The 16639-nt window shown below is 37.4% G+C and overlaps 1 protein-coding gene across 1 annotated transcript; it reads right to left on the bottom strand.

The window, feature by feature from the left end:
- Positions 1 to 7239: 7239 nt before the first annotated feature.
- LOC126608574 (probable bifunctional TENA-E protein) lies at positions 7240 to 9185 on the bottom strand. The gene is made up of 3 exons (XM_050276520.1): positions 8953 to 9185; positions 8386 to 8606; positions 7240 to 7802 (listed from the first exon to the last, which is right to left on the bottom strand). The coding sequence occupies exons 1-3, from the start codon at positions 9097 to 9099 to the stop codon at positions 7442 to 7444; spliced, it is 729 nt and encodes a 242-aa protein (XP_050132477.1). The 5' UTR covers positions 9100 to 9185; the 3' UTR covers positions 7240 to 7441.
- Between the last annotated feature and the right edge of the window lie 7454 nt (positions 9186 to 16639).

Genomic DNA, 16639 nt, shown 5'->3' with positions numbered 1-16639 from the left:
CTTGTCTATATATAGGAGATGATGGAGTCGGAATATATAACATGTGGCTTGCTTAATTTGCAAGCTATATATGTTATGCCTACAACTGAGCAATCGTTTTCGAAACTGGTCCTTTTCTATACATGTACGAATTATGAATCTGAATAATTCATAACATTTCTATCATGTATATAATCCAAATATGTGCTAGTGGAGTTCATGACCATTATGTGGTGTGAGAAGTTCAACCATATATATGTTGAGAATTGAATACTGCACGGGAAAATTAAATGATCTTGCATGTGCTTATGAGGAGTTAAGCTACTCTTTATATTTGCCAATTACTTTGATTGTGGAACCTTAACTTCATGGTGTCGAAGCAGGTTACTCACGTGTTGAGCCTACATTTCACGTGCTTCTACGTCAACTAACATGTGTTAGGTTACACGAATTGATTTTTCTATTATACACCATAACATAAACTCGTCACCTATCCATCATATTATATCTAATATTGCGTGTATATATTGAGTAAACCAAGTAACAATGTTTAATATCACACAATAACTTTTCCAACCTAGCATCAAGGTTCTAAAAGACGCTAAGTGCCAGTTAGGCGGTGGACTGGGGCCTAGCGCCTAGGCGGCTAGGTGGGGGCCTAAGTGGACTAGACGGATTTAAGTAAACTTATTGTATATCGTATAAATAAGTGCATGTTTATAAAAAATACATGATTTTATTGAGATACATAATTTGAAAAACATAATGACATATAGGTTAGAAAGTATTAGAACATATTGAAAACATGGGAAACCAGAATATAATAAGTGTTCATCCAAGTATTCAACAAGTCTCTTACAATTTATTAAAAACAAATAACATAAAAGTTATCTATATTCTGTCTAAGTGAGGGTCGTGACATATGTGGGTGTCTAAGTGGGTATAAGCGTGTACCTAAGCATGTCTAGACACTTTCAAACGCCTAGAGATTAATCAGGACTGTGGTCAGCCGCCTAACACCTAGACGGGCCTTGGCAACACTAGGCGGAGATTTTTATAATAGTACCTAGCATACAAGAATTTTTCCAACTCGATCAACGTATATACCCCCACATGATATGAGGCATATATACTTTGCTCCTTTCATTTTGGGGTGTGATGTCCACACACCATTTTTTACTTCTCACACACCCTTTTAATTTTCAACAGTCCAATCGGATGAATTGAAGAATATCAAATGACAAAAATAAACAAAGGATGTGTGAGAAGTAAAAAGGGGTTTGTGGATAGCACACCCCTTCCTTTTTGGATTAGTCAAAATTTTAGGCGCAACAATGAAAAAAAGAGAGATGAAAGAACCCTAGCAAACTAGCTTAACAATACTTTCAAAGTTTTCGTAATATAATTTCTTGTACATATATTAATTATAAAGGCACGCATAACAGCATATAGTTTTGTTGTGGTATGGGAATTGCTGGAACAATATATATAAGCACTGAATTGCCCTAATATATTCACTTTCCTTGTTCTTCTTTCAAGTCACGACGACCATACTGGATGCCAACTTCTTTACCTTCTCCATCCTCCGCATGGCTTAAATCCCGAAAACTGTATTTGATGGCAATGTTGTAAATCTTATGATTGTCCCCTGTGTTTTGGCTAACTTGATTACTGCAAACTTTATACGATGTTTGTTTGACAGATTTGCTTTTCTTGGGCTGCTTGGGCTTCTTGGGCTTGGCTTTAGGAGGAGGAGAAAGCTGGGATTGATAGTTGTAGTCCTGCCCAAGTCCGGGATCCGGAGGAGTACTACTACTGTAATATTGATCAAGATGATCATATCCATACAGAAGAGGAGGAGGAGGAGGAGGAGGAGGTGGACAATATTGAATTACCATATATTGATTAGGAGGCTGCTGGGCAGGATGATAACCCAGATAAGGATATGATTGTCCAGTATTGCTAACAGAGTTGGTACTGTATAACATTGACTCCGGACTGTAGCGCTCGTACATGGGTTTTCCTTGTATTTTCGATTTAGTTGGAGGCTTGAAACAAGAACTCCTTCACTTTTGCTTAGAACTGTCTCATGAATGAATGCTATAATAGTTATAGGCACTTTATAGTTTGTATGGATATTGAAGGGGAAGCTATAGCTAGCCACTTTATTGGTATACGTATAAAGCCTTAGCTTAATTCCCAAGCTAAACTACTGTGCATATTTAGAGGGCAGTGGTGATTGGATTCTTAACCCTACCAGCAATGTTTATTTATTATGGGGCAAACTCCATTTTACCATTTAAAGTATAAAAAATTCCAACAGGATCTCTCCAAATCATTTTGGTGAGGATCTAGGGATCCATGAATTGTGTTCGTTCATCATACATCGTGCGATCAGTTTTTATCAAGTACTGTTTATGTTTATTTTTAAATAAAAATATTTAAAATGATTTCTGACCGCATGATGTATGATGAACGAACACGATTCACGGATTCCCAAAATCCTCACAAAGAGGATCCGGCGAGATCCATACTCTAAAAAATTCAGACTTTACCACCCAAAGTTTTCTTTTCTAAAATAATTTTTGGGTTTGTTTACTGCCGCATCATTAGTTAAACTAACGGAAATATGAAAATGGTTGGAAAACTAAAATTTAGGTACGATAACTAGCAAGACAAATGAAACTTTTGAGTAATAAAAGTCCGAATTTTTCAAAGTTTCATTGTAATAAAATCGAAATTACTCTTCAGTTAAACAAACTGTTCACTTCTAAAGCCAACAATCGAACTTTTGTGATGGTATCTTATTCAAATATATATTGATATTCTTGAAAAGTGATTGGCAAAGCCAAATTCCAAAGTACCACGTCATGACTTGAGTTGCATTGGGTACTCGATATACACTTTGGATTCTTCATAACCAAGTCAATTGTAATGTGAACACTTGGAGGCTTGCATGAATTAAAAGGAATATCAAGTCTGAAGTGCTTGATAGCCCAGATGTGATCTCCTTGGAATATTTTTTTTTAGTTTTTTTTTTTCAAAAAGGGAAAAGAAAGGGAACAAGATACTTTCCAAAAGGAATAGCCGGTGTATTTTGACGAACTTACATTCAGAATACTTTAGTCAATTGGCCGGTGTTAAAAGTTACTTTCAGAAAACTAAAACATTTTGTCATGGATTTTTTTATTTTGCACAAATAGATTCCTATATATATTAATGATCCACAAAGAAAGATTTATGTGTAAAAGTTGAATACACATCAACTGCATCTATTTTGTTGCTGTAGTTGAAATATATTAATTAAGGAATTTCATTTTTCACTTTTAGCTAGGGTTTCAGTGCCTTGCTGATACACATGCATGAGCAAGTACATCGCTCATGACTAGCTCATGAGGGGACTGCTATCTGTTCAGTTCCTAGTTCTTCCTATAGATCAGTACTCATTTCCAAAGTCACAAAATCCGAAAACATTTTTGGCGTCGTTCTTCTGAATTTTATTACCCTCAAAGTTGAAACGGCGAATTTTGGAGTGGTTGGAGCCCCCGGTTTTGTTGTTGCCAAAGTTGAATATACCAACGGTGTCGGCTTTGTTGTTGCTGATTTCATTCTCACGAAAGTTAAAATCTATGCGGCAGGGATCACTACTAGCAGCAGAAGGTGTTGGCCCTTCGGGACTATATGAATTTCTGTTAGGAGCAGTTGTCTCTTCGGGATCACTAGCAGCAGGAGGTGTTGTCTCATCGTTTCTTTTGGTTTTGGAATTCTGATCTGGATTATTTTTGGGCAATAAGCAACAAAAACTTCTCATTATGTTTCAGTTTGTAGATTGGAGGGTCAAAATTAAGGATAATTGTTGGTTATTTGCCTTGTTCGCTAGGTTTAATTAGCTCAAGATAAATGCCCTTATATATAGGTGAGTGAACAAATTCCCTTCGCTTGCTTGCCATGCTACTACATACGCCTTGACAACCACCTGAAAATGGGGACGAAACTTTCTCACAAGGATGCTATATTGTTGATTAGGATTCACAAAGTGACTTGATGCTATATGTTGCTGCGTAATTTTAAACTTTATTCCAAGCATAAAGTATGAATAATTTTAGGTAGATCAATTTTTCAGATCACATATACAATGTGTCATAATAGAAAATAAGCACGTTAATCAATACGTAACTAATAATTCAATCATCATCAACAATGTCATATGATTTACAAAATACGATGGTCTCCCTAACATTACCCATAAAATATAGGGAATTTTAACGAAAAGCTCCCGGTACTGTTCACTTTAACGAAAAACCACATTTTTACACTAAAAAGTCAATCCTGGTACTATTCACTTTACCCTTTATTTTGTCCTTATCATTAAAACTTAAAGTTTTCAAGCCCTTTTCATTAGTTTTCCTTAAAAAATATATACCCTTTTATAATTTAACAATGATGCCTTAATTTATTCAAGTCTTTTCTACCAACCATAATGACACTATCACATTAGATTCTACAATACATAGAATATTAATCTGAGTAACCTACAACGAGCAAGTCTTATCAACTTTTGCCTAACTCTAGCCTGGCCATCTACCTTGGTTCGGACTAATCAAACTGCAACGTAGTTAGAGCATCTCCCGTGGTGATTTATATTTAGTTCCTGTATAGTTCTCAGATATGAGGTTCAAGGCCTTTTAATGAGTCTGAAAACAAGACTCTATAGTATAGGGCCTCGCTCTAGTATGTATACAAATCTTCACAATTGAGGACTCCATATAGAGACTGAAGTTTTGGTACCCTTCTATTGGAAGATCAACGGTTTCAATTATATAAACCTCAAGTTTAGGATTTATACTATAAAGACTTTCTCATTGAAGACAATATATCATTAGGGACATCGAAGATTCCCTTTAAGTCCTTAAATGAGTTCTCAAAAATGACGGTGGGAGTTCTCATTGATGCTCTTACAACACTTTTGCTTCATATTCCTGTCAACGTCATTACTTTTTATTTTATAAATTGTATTTTTACTAACAATGTATAAAACATATAAGCTAATTAAGTAACCTACAAACTGCCACATAACACTTGATGCCAAACTAGCATCAGAGCAATCATAAAACCAATTTTGAAAATCTAAGCTCTAATACCAAACTGCCATCAAAGCAATCATGAAATCAAATCCGAAAACCTTGCTCTATTACTAAACTGATATGCAACCCGACTCGAATATCCACGCAAGATACCAAAATCAAGGTATGTTAGCTGACACCTAAAGAGTAATAAAGCCATAAGATGAAGGTGATACGTAAAAAGTATGAATAAATTAAAATAAGAGTGCAAAGTGTACGGAATGAACCTTTTTTTACAGAGTGTGTAGTGTCAAGACATAAATAAGAGTGCAACAGAATTAAATAATGTGTGCATGGTTAAATAATGTGTGCATAGTAGTCATGGGCAGTGGCGAAGCCACGTGGGAGCGAGGAGTGGCGGCCGCCACTCCCCTCGCCGGGAAACACCACTGAACACCAGGTCTTCGCCACTCCCCTCGCGCGCCTCGCCGGAAAATAATGGTTCACGAACTTCACGGCGCCCTCTGTTTTTCTGGGTTTTCTGTTCACGAACTTCACAGCTGTCCATTTTCTACTTCCTCGCACAGAGACCAGTCACCAACCTCGTCGTCCTTCTGGGTGGTGGCCCTGGTGGGAGAGGATAATGGCTTGGGATAATGGGATGAAGGCTAGTAGTATTTCAGTGAGGGAGAAGACCTGTTTGGATAGCATGATAGCATATGTTTGGAAAACAGGATAATGGCTGGTCGATATGTTTGGTTCTTAACATAGCGAAAGTGTAACAAAGAATTAAAGGGACAGCTGTGCTGACTTTATTGGCCCATATCATTTGGTCAGTAAATTGAGGGATAAAGATTGTCTGCCCTCAACTTCCGGTACCCTCCTCGTGTCATTCTATTTGTGTGGTCACGGTTAAATCACGTCAATATTTTATATTACAATTCATTTTTGTCTTATTATATCTATAAAAAATATATAAAATGTTAACGTGGCTTAACCGTGACCACACAAAATAGGAGGGCACGGGAAGGGCATCGGAAGTGGAGGGCAGACAATCCTTGTCCTAAATTGAGTACTTCCCAGTGACTACTCAAGTATTATATTTTCCCCACTATTTTTTTTTCTCTTCTGACCCATCTTTTTTTGTGGTTTGTTAACCCATTTCTCTCTTTTATTTATTTATTATTCTTGTATGTATTTTTTTCCCCTCTTTTTAAGACTCCTAGCTTATTTATTATAAACTTTCACATTATTATAAATATTGTATTAATTTTTTTAAAATAATGTAAATATTGTTCAATGCTTATTTTACGATAAAAGAAATTCATTTAAATTCATCTAGACTTCTGCCTAAATCTTGCCTAGGCGCCTAGCTGCTAGGCTCCAATCCGCTGCCTAACTAGCGCCTAACGTCTTTAAGAATCTAATCCTAACCAATTTAAGCTTGTTACATGGCTTTGATATTACCGCTTACAACCGCATTGGTAAAGAGACTATTTTCTGTTATGAATATTGATTTAAAACTTTGCACTCTTCAATGTGAAAGCAACCGCTTCGATTGAACATTACACTCTTTTGAATTTCGCCCCTCCCCTCGGCAAATCCTGGCTTCGCCACTGGTCATGGGAGCAAAACTTGGCCCGGGGCAATATTTTAGCCCACTAAAAATAATATTTAAAAAAATAACGCGGGGTTAAATTTTTTCATCTCCAATTATGCAGAGCTATATTTTAATTCCCTCTTAATTTTATTACTTTTTGTTATATTAAGAGAAACTATGATACAACTCATACATTTCCTACTATGTTGTACTGTTCAAGTTATATTTAATAAGTAAAATCTATCAAGTTTTGAAGACATGATAGCAGACTCATTGAACAAAGCAATCCCTGACACAAGCTTTTCTAAAACGCGACATATGATCAAGCTTTCAGTTCAAACCCTAAACATTTCTACCTTCAAATCACATTCAATTTGTATACTGTATTGTGGAGATCCTAGAAGATAGAGATCTGTCGCGTTTGTAAACTTTGTGTACGACTTTTCTTCCAATTTTATGTATCATCTTGAACATCTATCATAGGTAGCTAGAGTGGCCTCGGGTGTTACGGGGCCACGGGCGGCGGAGCTTGCCAAACTAGGGTGCTGCTAATGCTAAACCACGCATGTTCACCGCAGCATGTTCACCGCAGTGGGGTAAAGAGGAAGCCCTCTATATATACCAAACATGTTCGTCTGTTTTTCGCAATGTTATTTTTGTCCTCCTCTACTCCAAGGTCTTATACAGTGCTTACTAAAGTTTAGTTTTATTTACACAGCACAGGCAACAGCTGTTTGCTTGTCCAACTTCAGCCTCATTTCCTGCTGTGAAGGCCATAATTTATCGCTTCCGCTTAGGTTCATGGAGCAGAGCGTCCAGGACTCCCATGGCTCATGTTCCAAAACTGAACCTCATACTCGAGTACACGCTGGAACTCTACTTCAGCCTTGGTGACCATATCTTCTGAAACCTTCACTAAAGGCCCACCGTCTGAGGCGGACTTCTCCAACTCTCGGTCAGCAATGTTTCGGAGAGAGGAGCAGTACTGGCCGAAGCCATCATTGCCCCACCTTTGGCAAGCCTCTTGCAGTTCTGGTGGGGTTTTGGACCCTTCTTCCAGGCAATGGGCAAAGCTCTCTTGGTATACAGCTTCGATGGCCCAAAAGGCTGTCATGGCCACAGCGTAATCAACATCCGGGCTCATTAGATCCTCCAGAAATCTGCAACCAACACCACTCCAATTACTACTACATTGGAACAATAGTAATGCCCGATTTACTGAAAGTGAAATAACTACCAAATTTTTAGCCTAAACAAATTTTATTTGGTTACACATCTGGGCCACTTGAATAGCGGAAATCTACTGTCCCACTAGTAGTATGGCTACAACGTAATTAGGTGTCCGTCGCACTAGGTCACTAGCACTATCGATGATGAGAAAGATAGGCATGTAACTGTACAGAACCAGTGACACCATTCTCAACTTCATCACACTATACCGAACCAAATTTTCTACAATCTATACTAATTTTCAACAAGAACCCTTGTATGAAATGTGAATATCCTTCAATGACCATTTACAGTGAGAATCAGTGTCCCAAACAATCAACCGACGCCATGTAAAGTAAAAATACATGGCGCCATTGGTAGGTTTGAGACACTGACTCGTTGTCATCCTCTTTCATGTACGTCTCTCTTACTTACGACACTTACTAACATTAGCCTAAATGTGAAAACATAAAAAAGAATGAGTGATTGCCAACTGCTAAGCAAGAAACTTTGGAGTGAAACTGAAGATGGAACCTGCAGTAATCCTGGGTTGTTTTTTCAGGAACAACACCAGATAGCTCAACACCCCACTTGGAAGCCTCTTGCTTGAACCATTCAATCTCATCGTTCAGAGCAGCCACCCCACTCAGTACCAATTCGATATCGCCGCTTTCGTGATCGGAATTCTTCCAAGCTTTTATCAGCACACTCGCCACAAATGGTACAAATGCTCTCACAAATATGTAGTCCTGGCCCTGCACCAACCTTTTCAAAATTTGACTACCAAAGCAAAAATCCGTTAATTGTAAGTGCTGCTCACATTTACTAGACCACGAAATTTGGACTTACGCACACAACGGGATGAAACTCGTGAATAAATTAGTATAAAACTAGTCATTCACAAAAGTAAAATCCCTCGCTAGAAAGTAAAAAGTAACACTAAACCGTAATACTCTCTGACCTGAGTTAAGCAGTTAAGATTAATTTTAAGTAAATATCACATTTATAAAAGAAAAATAATCATTGCTGCCCGGAGAATTGGAGAATCAAACGGCGCCGTAGCGAACCAAATTAACCAACTTTTAATTGCGGCTTCCTTACCAGCCAGCGTTTGAAGGCGGAAAGATCGACGGTGCCGTCGCGAATGCTGAGGATGAAGGGGTGTCGGGTGGCTCCAGCGTAGATCAGACGGTGCTTCCTCAGCCACGTGCTGGTCATCGACACTCCAGCTTTCGGCTTCCCATCCATTTCCGCGGCTTCGATCTCTTCCTTTCCTTGTGGAGTCTCTGTTTCGCATTTGACCGCGCGACTGACAGATCGAGAGATGGAGATGGAGGGAGGGGCTTTTGTGTAATTAGAGTGGGCAGTCCCAATGTTCAACCATTATGTGCCGAACACGTGGGAGCCATGCTGCAAAACAGCCGCTACGCGTGTCGGATCAGTCGGCAGTAGCTACCGCTTCTGATCGTTGGGCCTGCTACTGTTTCAGATATTAATGGGCCGGTCCAAGCAGCCCCATTTTGTGTGTTTCGTTTTGGTCCCACCTTTATGTAGACTGGTGATGTTATTTCCTTTTTTAGTAAATTTGTACATTGGTGACGTTATCCTTAAGATTTGCATAATACATCACTTTGATCATTGAGATTAAAAATCAATAGAAATGGTCACTGAGATTGTCCACCATCCATTATTTTGGTCATTCGTTTAAAAACTCCAAGCTCTTGGCTGGAAGTTCAGGCAATTTTCAAAATTTCGTAACTCAATCGTTTCTTAACCAAATTCGACCCATAATATATCAAAATGAAGATACAAAAGTGTAGAACATGGTTATACCTATTTGGAAGCCCAATGGTTGCCAGAGATGGCCAGAAAATAGTCTGAAAGGTGACTGGCCCGCGAGAATACTAGAAAACTCGCGCTGAAACTCGGTAAACTTTAAACGTTCATAACTTCTTCAATACTCAATGAAATCAAGTGATTCAAAAATGAAAATCATAATTATCAACGAGACGAATAGAATGGCACCTTTCTTGATAGTTAATTCATCATGTTTTGGCAGAAAAACGGCTCGAAAGTGGCTAACTCGAGACCAAGATAACCAGTTTCGAGCCGTTTTCAGGCCAAACCACGGAAATTTAGCCATCAAGAAAGGTACCACTCTCTTTGTCTTATAGAGGAGTATGATTTTTGTTTTTAAATCACTCAATTTCGTTGAGTATTGAAGAAGTTATGAACATTTAAAGTTTACTCAATTTCCAGCGAGTTTTCCAGTTTTCCCGCGGATCAGTCATCTTTCAGGCTATTTTACGGCCATCTCCGGCAACCATTGGGCTTCCAAATAAGTATAATCTTGTTCTACACTTTTCTATCTTCATTTTGATATATTATGGGTCGAATTTGGTTAAGAAACGATTGCGTTACGAAGCTTTGAAACTTGCCCAAACTTTCGACTAAGAGCTCGGAGTTTTTAACCGAATGACCAAAATAATGGATGGTGGACAATCTCAGGGACCATTTCTATTATTTTCAATATCAAGGACCAAAATGATGTGTTATGCAAATCTCATGGACCATTTTGGCTAAAACGCCTACATTGGTTTCTTCCCTAAATGCTTATTGTTTTTGTATTGTGGTGAAGTACTAGTACTTAGGAATCAACACCATCAATGGTCTAAATTCATAAGGAATAAACACGATCAATGGTCTGAATTCATAGTCCAACGTAAGTAGAAAAACAATTTTCAATGTGACGTGTAGCGGTAAGTTGGTAATTTTTCTATGAGTATGAGATCATTAAGAAGGAAATAGAGTACATCAAATGTTAATTATTATTGAAACTCTAAAAATATCGTCATGCACTCCTCCATACAAGTCGAATCTTCCATATTGAGTTTTAAGTTCTTGGTATTTCTTTTCAAATAAAAAAAACTCCTCTCTTTCTCTACTAAAATAACTTTCTCCAAGTTGATAATAACAAGGTATTAATCCTAGATCCTGCTAAAAAATGAAATAAAATGCGTGATTAGTTTTTCATAATGACAACGACAAGTCTCTTAACACATCTATAAAAGCATTTTACGTTTAACTGTTCTGGCTCATGTCATGGAGAGATTCTTTTGTCCGACAGTCATATTAGGGCCAAAAGAGGAGGATGGGGTCACACAATGGGGTTTGATGGGGCTGAAATCAAGAGGGGGTTGGCCAAGTGTATTTTTTTCTGTCTATTGCCATATTTTTGAAGTGATTTTGGATCCTAGACTTGAGAATATCTCTCTGTCTTTGGATAGTAATATAACCTTTAATTAAGATTTTCCTTTCTAGGTAAGATGTAATTATGTACCTTGTTATGAAAACAAAACTTAGAAAACATATGTTCTGAATTTTATTTTATTTTTACAAGGGTTATAGCTCTAACACGAGATGTTTAGAAGTCTTAGCATTGACTACATGAAACTTCCAAACAGACAGAGAGAGAATTGGAGTTTCTTTCCATCTAACAACAAGACACTTCCCATTAGTCCCCAGTATGCAACTCCTCCCACAAGCAAACTATTTGGCCATAAGGTATGTCTGGTACAAGGATTACAAGCTAAGATCAACTTCTACCATCCCGCATTTTGTAAACAAACTTCTCCAACCCTCGATTTCATACGCCGGATCACCCTCTCTTCGCCTTCACTCGCAACAATGTTCTTGATCTCGTGACTCATATATGTTTCCTCCAACTCCATTTGTTGCGTGCTACCTTTGTCCATACATGCATCAAGGCACTCAAAATATGCATTGTGGTAGAAAAGTGCTCAGTAGAAACGGTTTATGAAGATCACAGAATTGTGATTTGCCTTTATTTCAATGGCCACAATGAGGCGTGGATTGAGGTTTCTGAGGACTTTCATCAGAGATTCTGAGCAATTAGGTTGGCTCTTTGTACTAGATAACAGTAGAGGGCAGTAAACTGCAACTGTTTCACCAGTCTCTAACTCAAAGATGTCTTCTTTGACATCTTTGGTATCTTTTACCATGGTTATCTTGAAGGTAAAAGGTAACTTCAATACCTCAGCAAATTAGGCCAGCCTTCTGCCGGTGTCCTCAATTTTCTTCTTTGATGTCACTTCAACAGCGATAACGTTTAGCATCTCAATCGGGCATTCGTATCTTGTCGCAAGCATTTGCATCAACACGATACAATGCCCTACGTTCCTGATTGCAAGGTCAATGAAATGAATCTTTTTGGATGATGCTACACTCTCCATAATCGCTTAGATAACCACAAACTCGGTAACTTGATAGAAAGGAACATCTAAAAAGCATGACATTAGAGCAGGACTCAAATCCGACATTGCCTCCTCGATATGCATTGCGAGAGCATCTCTACTTTCCGAGCCCTGAGATATGCTTTTGCCAGTTTCTTTGTCTGTCTTCTCCTGAAGAGCTTTGGTAAAATAGTAAACAATTATCTGAACAAATTTCCGTTATTGGAAGACAAGAAATCACATAGGTTTTGCAACTTTTTCGCGCAACCATATTGTTTCTTTGCAACCTTCTCAGCATAAGCTAAAAGAAGGTGTGCAAGCTCAACATCTTTGGTTTCCTAGTCTGAGAGGCCGAAGAGAGCGCTACCTAGAACACCATCAACCATGCAGTCATCTACTTGCCTTCGAGAAGAGAACTGTATAAATCGTGCTCTTGTAACTCTCATTACTTTAATAGTTGTCAATCCAGAGGCACAACTCATGGTTTCAAGGAGAGATTTTTCAGTGTGATCAGCACACAAGGTGGTACACCACATGTCACTGTACAAATTGTGGAATATGTGTGTTTAAAAATTAATAACTTAAAAAATAAAATTTTCCATCACTTACATAAAAATACATGATGTACCACCCGTGTTCCTGTTGTTAGAATATAAGTTGTATCTTCTCATTTGTGTTATGTAAAGGGTACCACATGTATTGATATTAGTGGAAGAAGTTATGAGAGTATATGAGTATAAATAGTAGGAGTGCCTTGTAAAAGTTAAGTAAACAGAAATAGAAATTTAGTTGAAAAGTATTCTTCTCTCTCTAAAACAGATTTGGATCCTTGCCGGATCCCCTCCCTGGGGATCCTAGGGATCAACACACATGGACCGTTGATCAAAAATCGTGCAACCCCAATTAAATGCTTTTTATATTTTTAAAAATAAGCAGTCTCGTTTTGCATGAAAAATATAAAAAAGGAAAAATTTGTGATCGCACGATTTTTGATCAACGGTACATGTGTGTTGATCCCTAGATCCCCAGAGAGGGGATCCAGCGAGGATCCAAATCCCTCTAAAACCTATTCGACTTATCTCTCTCTGCCTTCATAGCTAAGTTCCTTCATTCTTTACAATGTTGACACCCGTCGCAATAAAAAATTCTCGGTTTCAAGAGATGAATAAAGTTGATTTTTTTTACCTATTTTTTGGAGTGCAAAAAGTGTACGAGTGCTATTGCTGTTTTCTATCTATTTATAAGCTAACCATTTAAGCTATGACTTTTCACATGGTTTTGACATAACTTGTAAGATATGCTATAACTTTACCTTCCGTGGAATTTCAAGGACAATCTATCAACAGCTGTATGAAAACCAAAATTGGAAATTGTTAAGTAGGTCAAATTTGGACATATGTTTAGAAAACTAATTAGGACAGTGCAAAAGATTATGGTTTCCCTCAAATGATTCTTGTTGATCCAAAAAAACCTATTAACAGTTTAATACATCCAAACGCTATGTACGAAGTTTGTGCATGTAATGCTAGGAGTATGTAAGCGCTCGACGACAGGACCCAAGCAAGAAGCAAATTATTCTTTATGCTGATATAGTTTTCTCCATAACAAGGATCTGATATTTCTATAAGTAAATTTGATTTGGACATGAGCCAGCATGTTATGCACAAAAGGATAAAGGAATAACTGAATAAGGATTAGGGACAAGACAAACAAGGAAGATCTACGGTGCTTCATTTCCTTGGACATGGAATGGAACCTGCAGTAATCCTAGGTTGTTTTTTCAGGAACAACACTAGATAGCCCAACATCCCACTTGGAAGCCTCTTCCTTGAACAATTTTCAACATGATGTGTAACATTGCTATAACATGTAAGTTGATAATTTTTCTATGAGTATGAGATCGTTAAGGGTGTGAAAAGAAAGTACATCGAATGTAAATTGTTATTGAAACTCTAAAAATATTGTCATGCACTCCTCCTTGCAAGTCAAATCTTTGGTATTGAGTTTTCAGTTATTGTATTTCTTTTCAAATAAAAAAATTCCTCTCTTTCAAACGCTATGAGTTATTGAAACGCTATGAGTTTTAGATAAGGAAGGATTGTGATTCCTTTTTATCTGTTGAAGAGTTTGAAGAATATCCAACTTGTGTAGCTGACTTGATGACAGCGAGTTGATTAGTTTAAAATGTTGGTGTGGAGATTGCTGACTTGGAGAGTCATTTACCATGGATTGCTGACGTGGAGAAATGTCCTGAATATTTGGTTTATCACACCCCCGTAAGCTGAGTGGGGGTTGACGAACATGAAGCTTGGAAATGAGATAACTGAAATGAGTTGTGGACAAGCCCTTTGTTAAGAGATATGTGATTTGGTCAGCGGATGAAACATATCCCACAACAAGTTCATTTCGAATTACTTTTTCTCTAACATAATGATAATCAACTTCCACATGACACATACGAGCCTAATAAACTGGATTGGAAGTTACTGCCAGTGCACTGATATTATCACACCACAATCTTGGTGGATTGAGAGGAAGATGAAGATCACAGAATATGTGTCTAAACCAAGATAAAGTGGCGGAGGTATAGGCCATTTGTCAATACTCAACCTCTGTACTTGAGCGAGACACACCTCTTTGTTTTTTAGAACTCTAAGAGATTAAGTTATCCCCTAGAAACCTGCAATGACCACCAGTGGAGCAGCGATTATCTGGGTCACCAGCATAGTCAGCATTTGCAAAGGCTGTTAGGGACAAATAACTGGGTTTATAAACTATACCGCGATTATGAGTGGCTTTCAAATAGCGAAGAATGCGCTTGACTGCAACCCAACGTGTAGTGGTGGGTGAATGCATATACTGACAGACTTGATTTACAATGAAAGCAATGTTAGGCCGTGTGAATAAGAGGTATTGGATAGCCTCAACAACGCTTCGAAAATTTGTTCCATCATCCAAGGGCTCACCCCCATACAGACTAAGCTTGTGGTCAGGAAGGGCTGGAGTTGACAATGGTACAAGAGCATATTTGGGATTTGGTTTTTGAATGCCATCATTTGAACGTGTGACCATGGAGTGAACAGGTTAAATGTGTCTCTGAGAAGAAAATGAGACAGGGGCAACACATACTGCATTCATAGAGGATAGGGTTGGTGAAGGGTTAGGGAGAAAAGGTACAGTGGAAATAGGTGATGGTGAACGTCCTGTGACAGAACCACGATAGCTAGATTCAGCATGGTGCTCATATTGCATAAGCGAGTTTACAAGTTCAGCTTCTGCGTTGATCATTTCTATATCCTCAATGTCAAGGCTTGCTTGGTGTGGTGTCATCTGCATTGCCCTCCTACGCCTTCTTCTATCACTCATTGATGAGATATTAAGGATTTTTAGGAAACAAAAACATTTTGAAAGTTGAAAGATTAGTGAATATAGGGGATGGTTAAAGGTTGAAACATTGTGTGATCAACTGATATTCAACTTGTGTTTATATAGAGGATGATTGATGAAAGTTGAAAGATTTGTGAAAGTTGAACGATTAGTGAAAGTTGAAAGTTTGATGAGTTTCATGTGTCAATTTAGTGATTTTTTCAATATTTATCATAATTTAAATATTTTTAGATTAAAATGTTCATAAAATTAAATTACAATAGTTTACATAATTATTAAAAAAAATTAATTTAAGAAAAAAAATTTGCCTAAGTTCATTTTTTAATAATCTCGAGCTAAAATTTTAGGTTTTAGGTCAAAGGTTGGAGATGGTCTTAGGGGCGCCTACATTTCACATGTTGTGATATCTTACCTCTTTTATTTATTATATTGGTTAAAATCACCAACTCCAAACATCGTTGTATAAAAGAGTTTCTTATATTAATCTTGTATGAATATTACCAAGTTCCCCTTGAATTCTGAAATGTCCCCCCTCGTCTTTGTTTTCTCTTTCAATATTTTAATTTTTTTTATATTAGGTTTAACATGAATGAATATTAGAAAACCCATAAAAGTAAAAAATAAATAGATGTAAATTAAATAGGGATATCTTAACCATTAGCTTGATTCGTAACAAAAGAAAGAGCTTGAACTCTTTAGGTGCCCCTCTTACTTCAATTAATGGTTTTTCCACTGCAAGTTTATTAAAATTAACACCTATTCATCCAATGAGAGGTTTAATATCGATTTTAACTACTCTTTTACCCCTCCAAATTATGTGTCACGAGAGCTTAACAATTTTTTTAAATTTTTTATTATTTCATCATTAACGAACCAAAGACCTACCTAATTTAGGCAACTACAGGTATGACGTATGGACATATGTGAGGGTAAATTAGTTCTTTTAGAGGTGTACGCCATGCACAAGAGAGATTTTTTAGTGTAACCATCACACAAGACGGTACATCACTTGTCCTTATATAAATAGTGGGTTATGTGTATTAAAAAATTAATAACTTAAAAATTAAAATTTTTCACCACTTATATAAAAACACGTAATATACCATCTGTATTCCAGTCACAATTAAAAATTTCTCTGTGCACAAAGC

This window comes from Malus sylvestris, chromosome 16 (assembly GCF_916048215.2).
Source record: "Malus sylvestris chromosome 16, drMalSylv7.2, whole genome shotgun sequence".
Lineage (NCBI taxonomy): Eukaryota > Viridiplantae > Streptophyta > Magnoliopsida > Rosales > Rosaceae > Malus > Malus sylvestris.
Note: the sequence above shows the minus strand (reverse complement) of the source record. Positions and strands in the feature narration are given on the sequence as shown.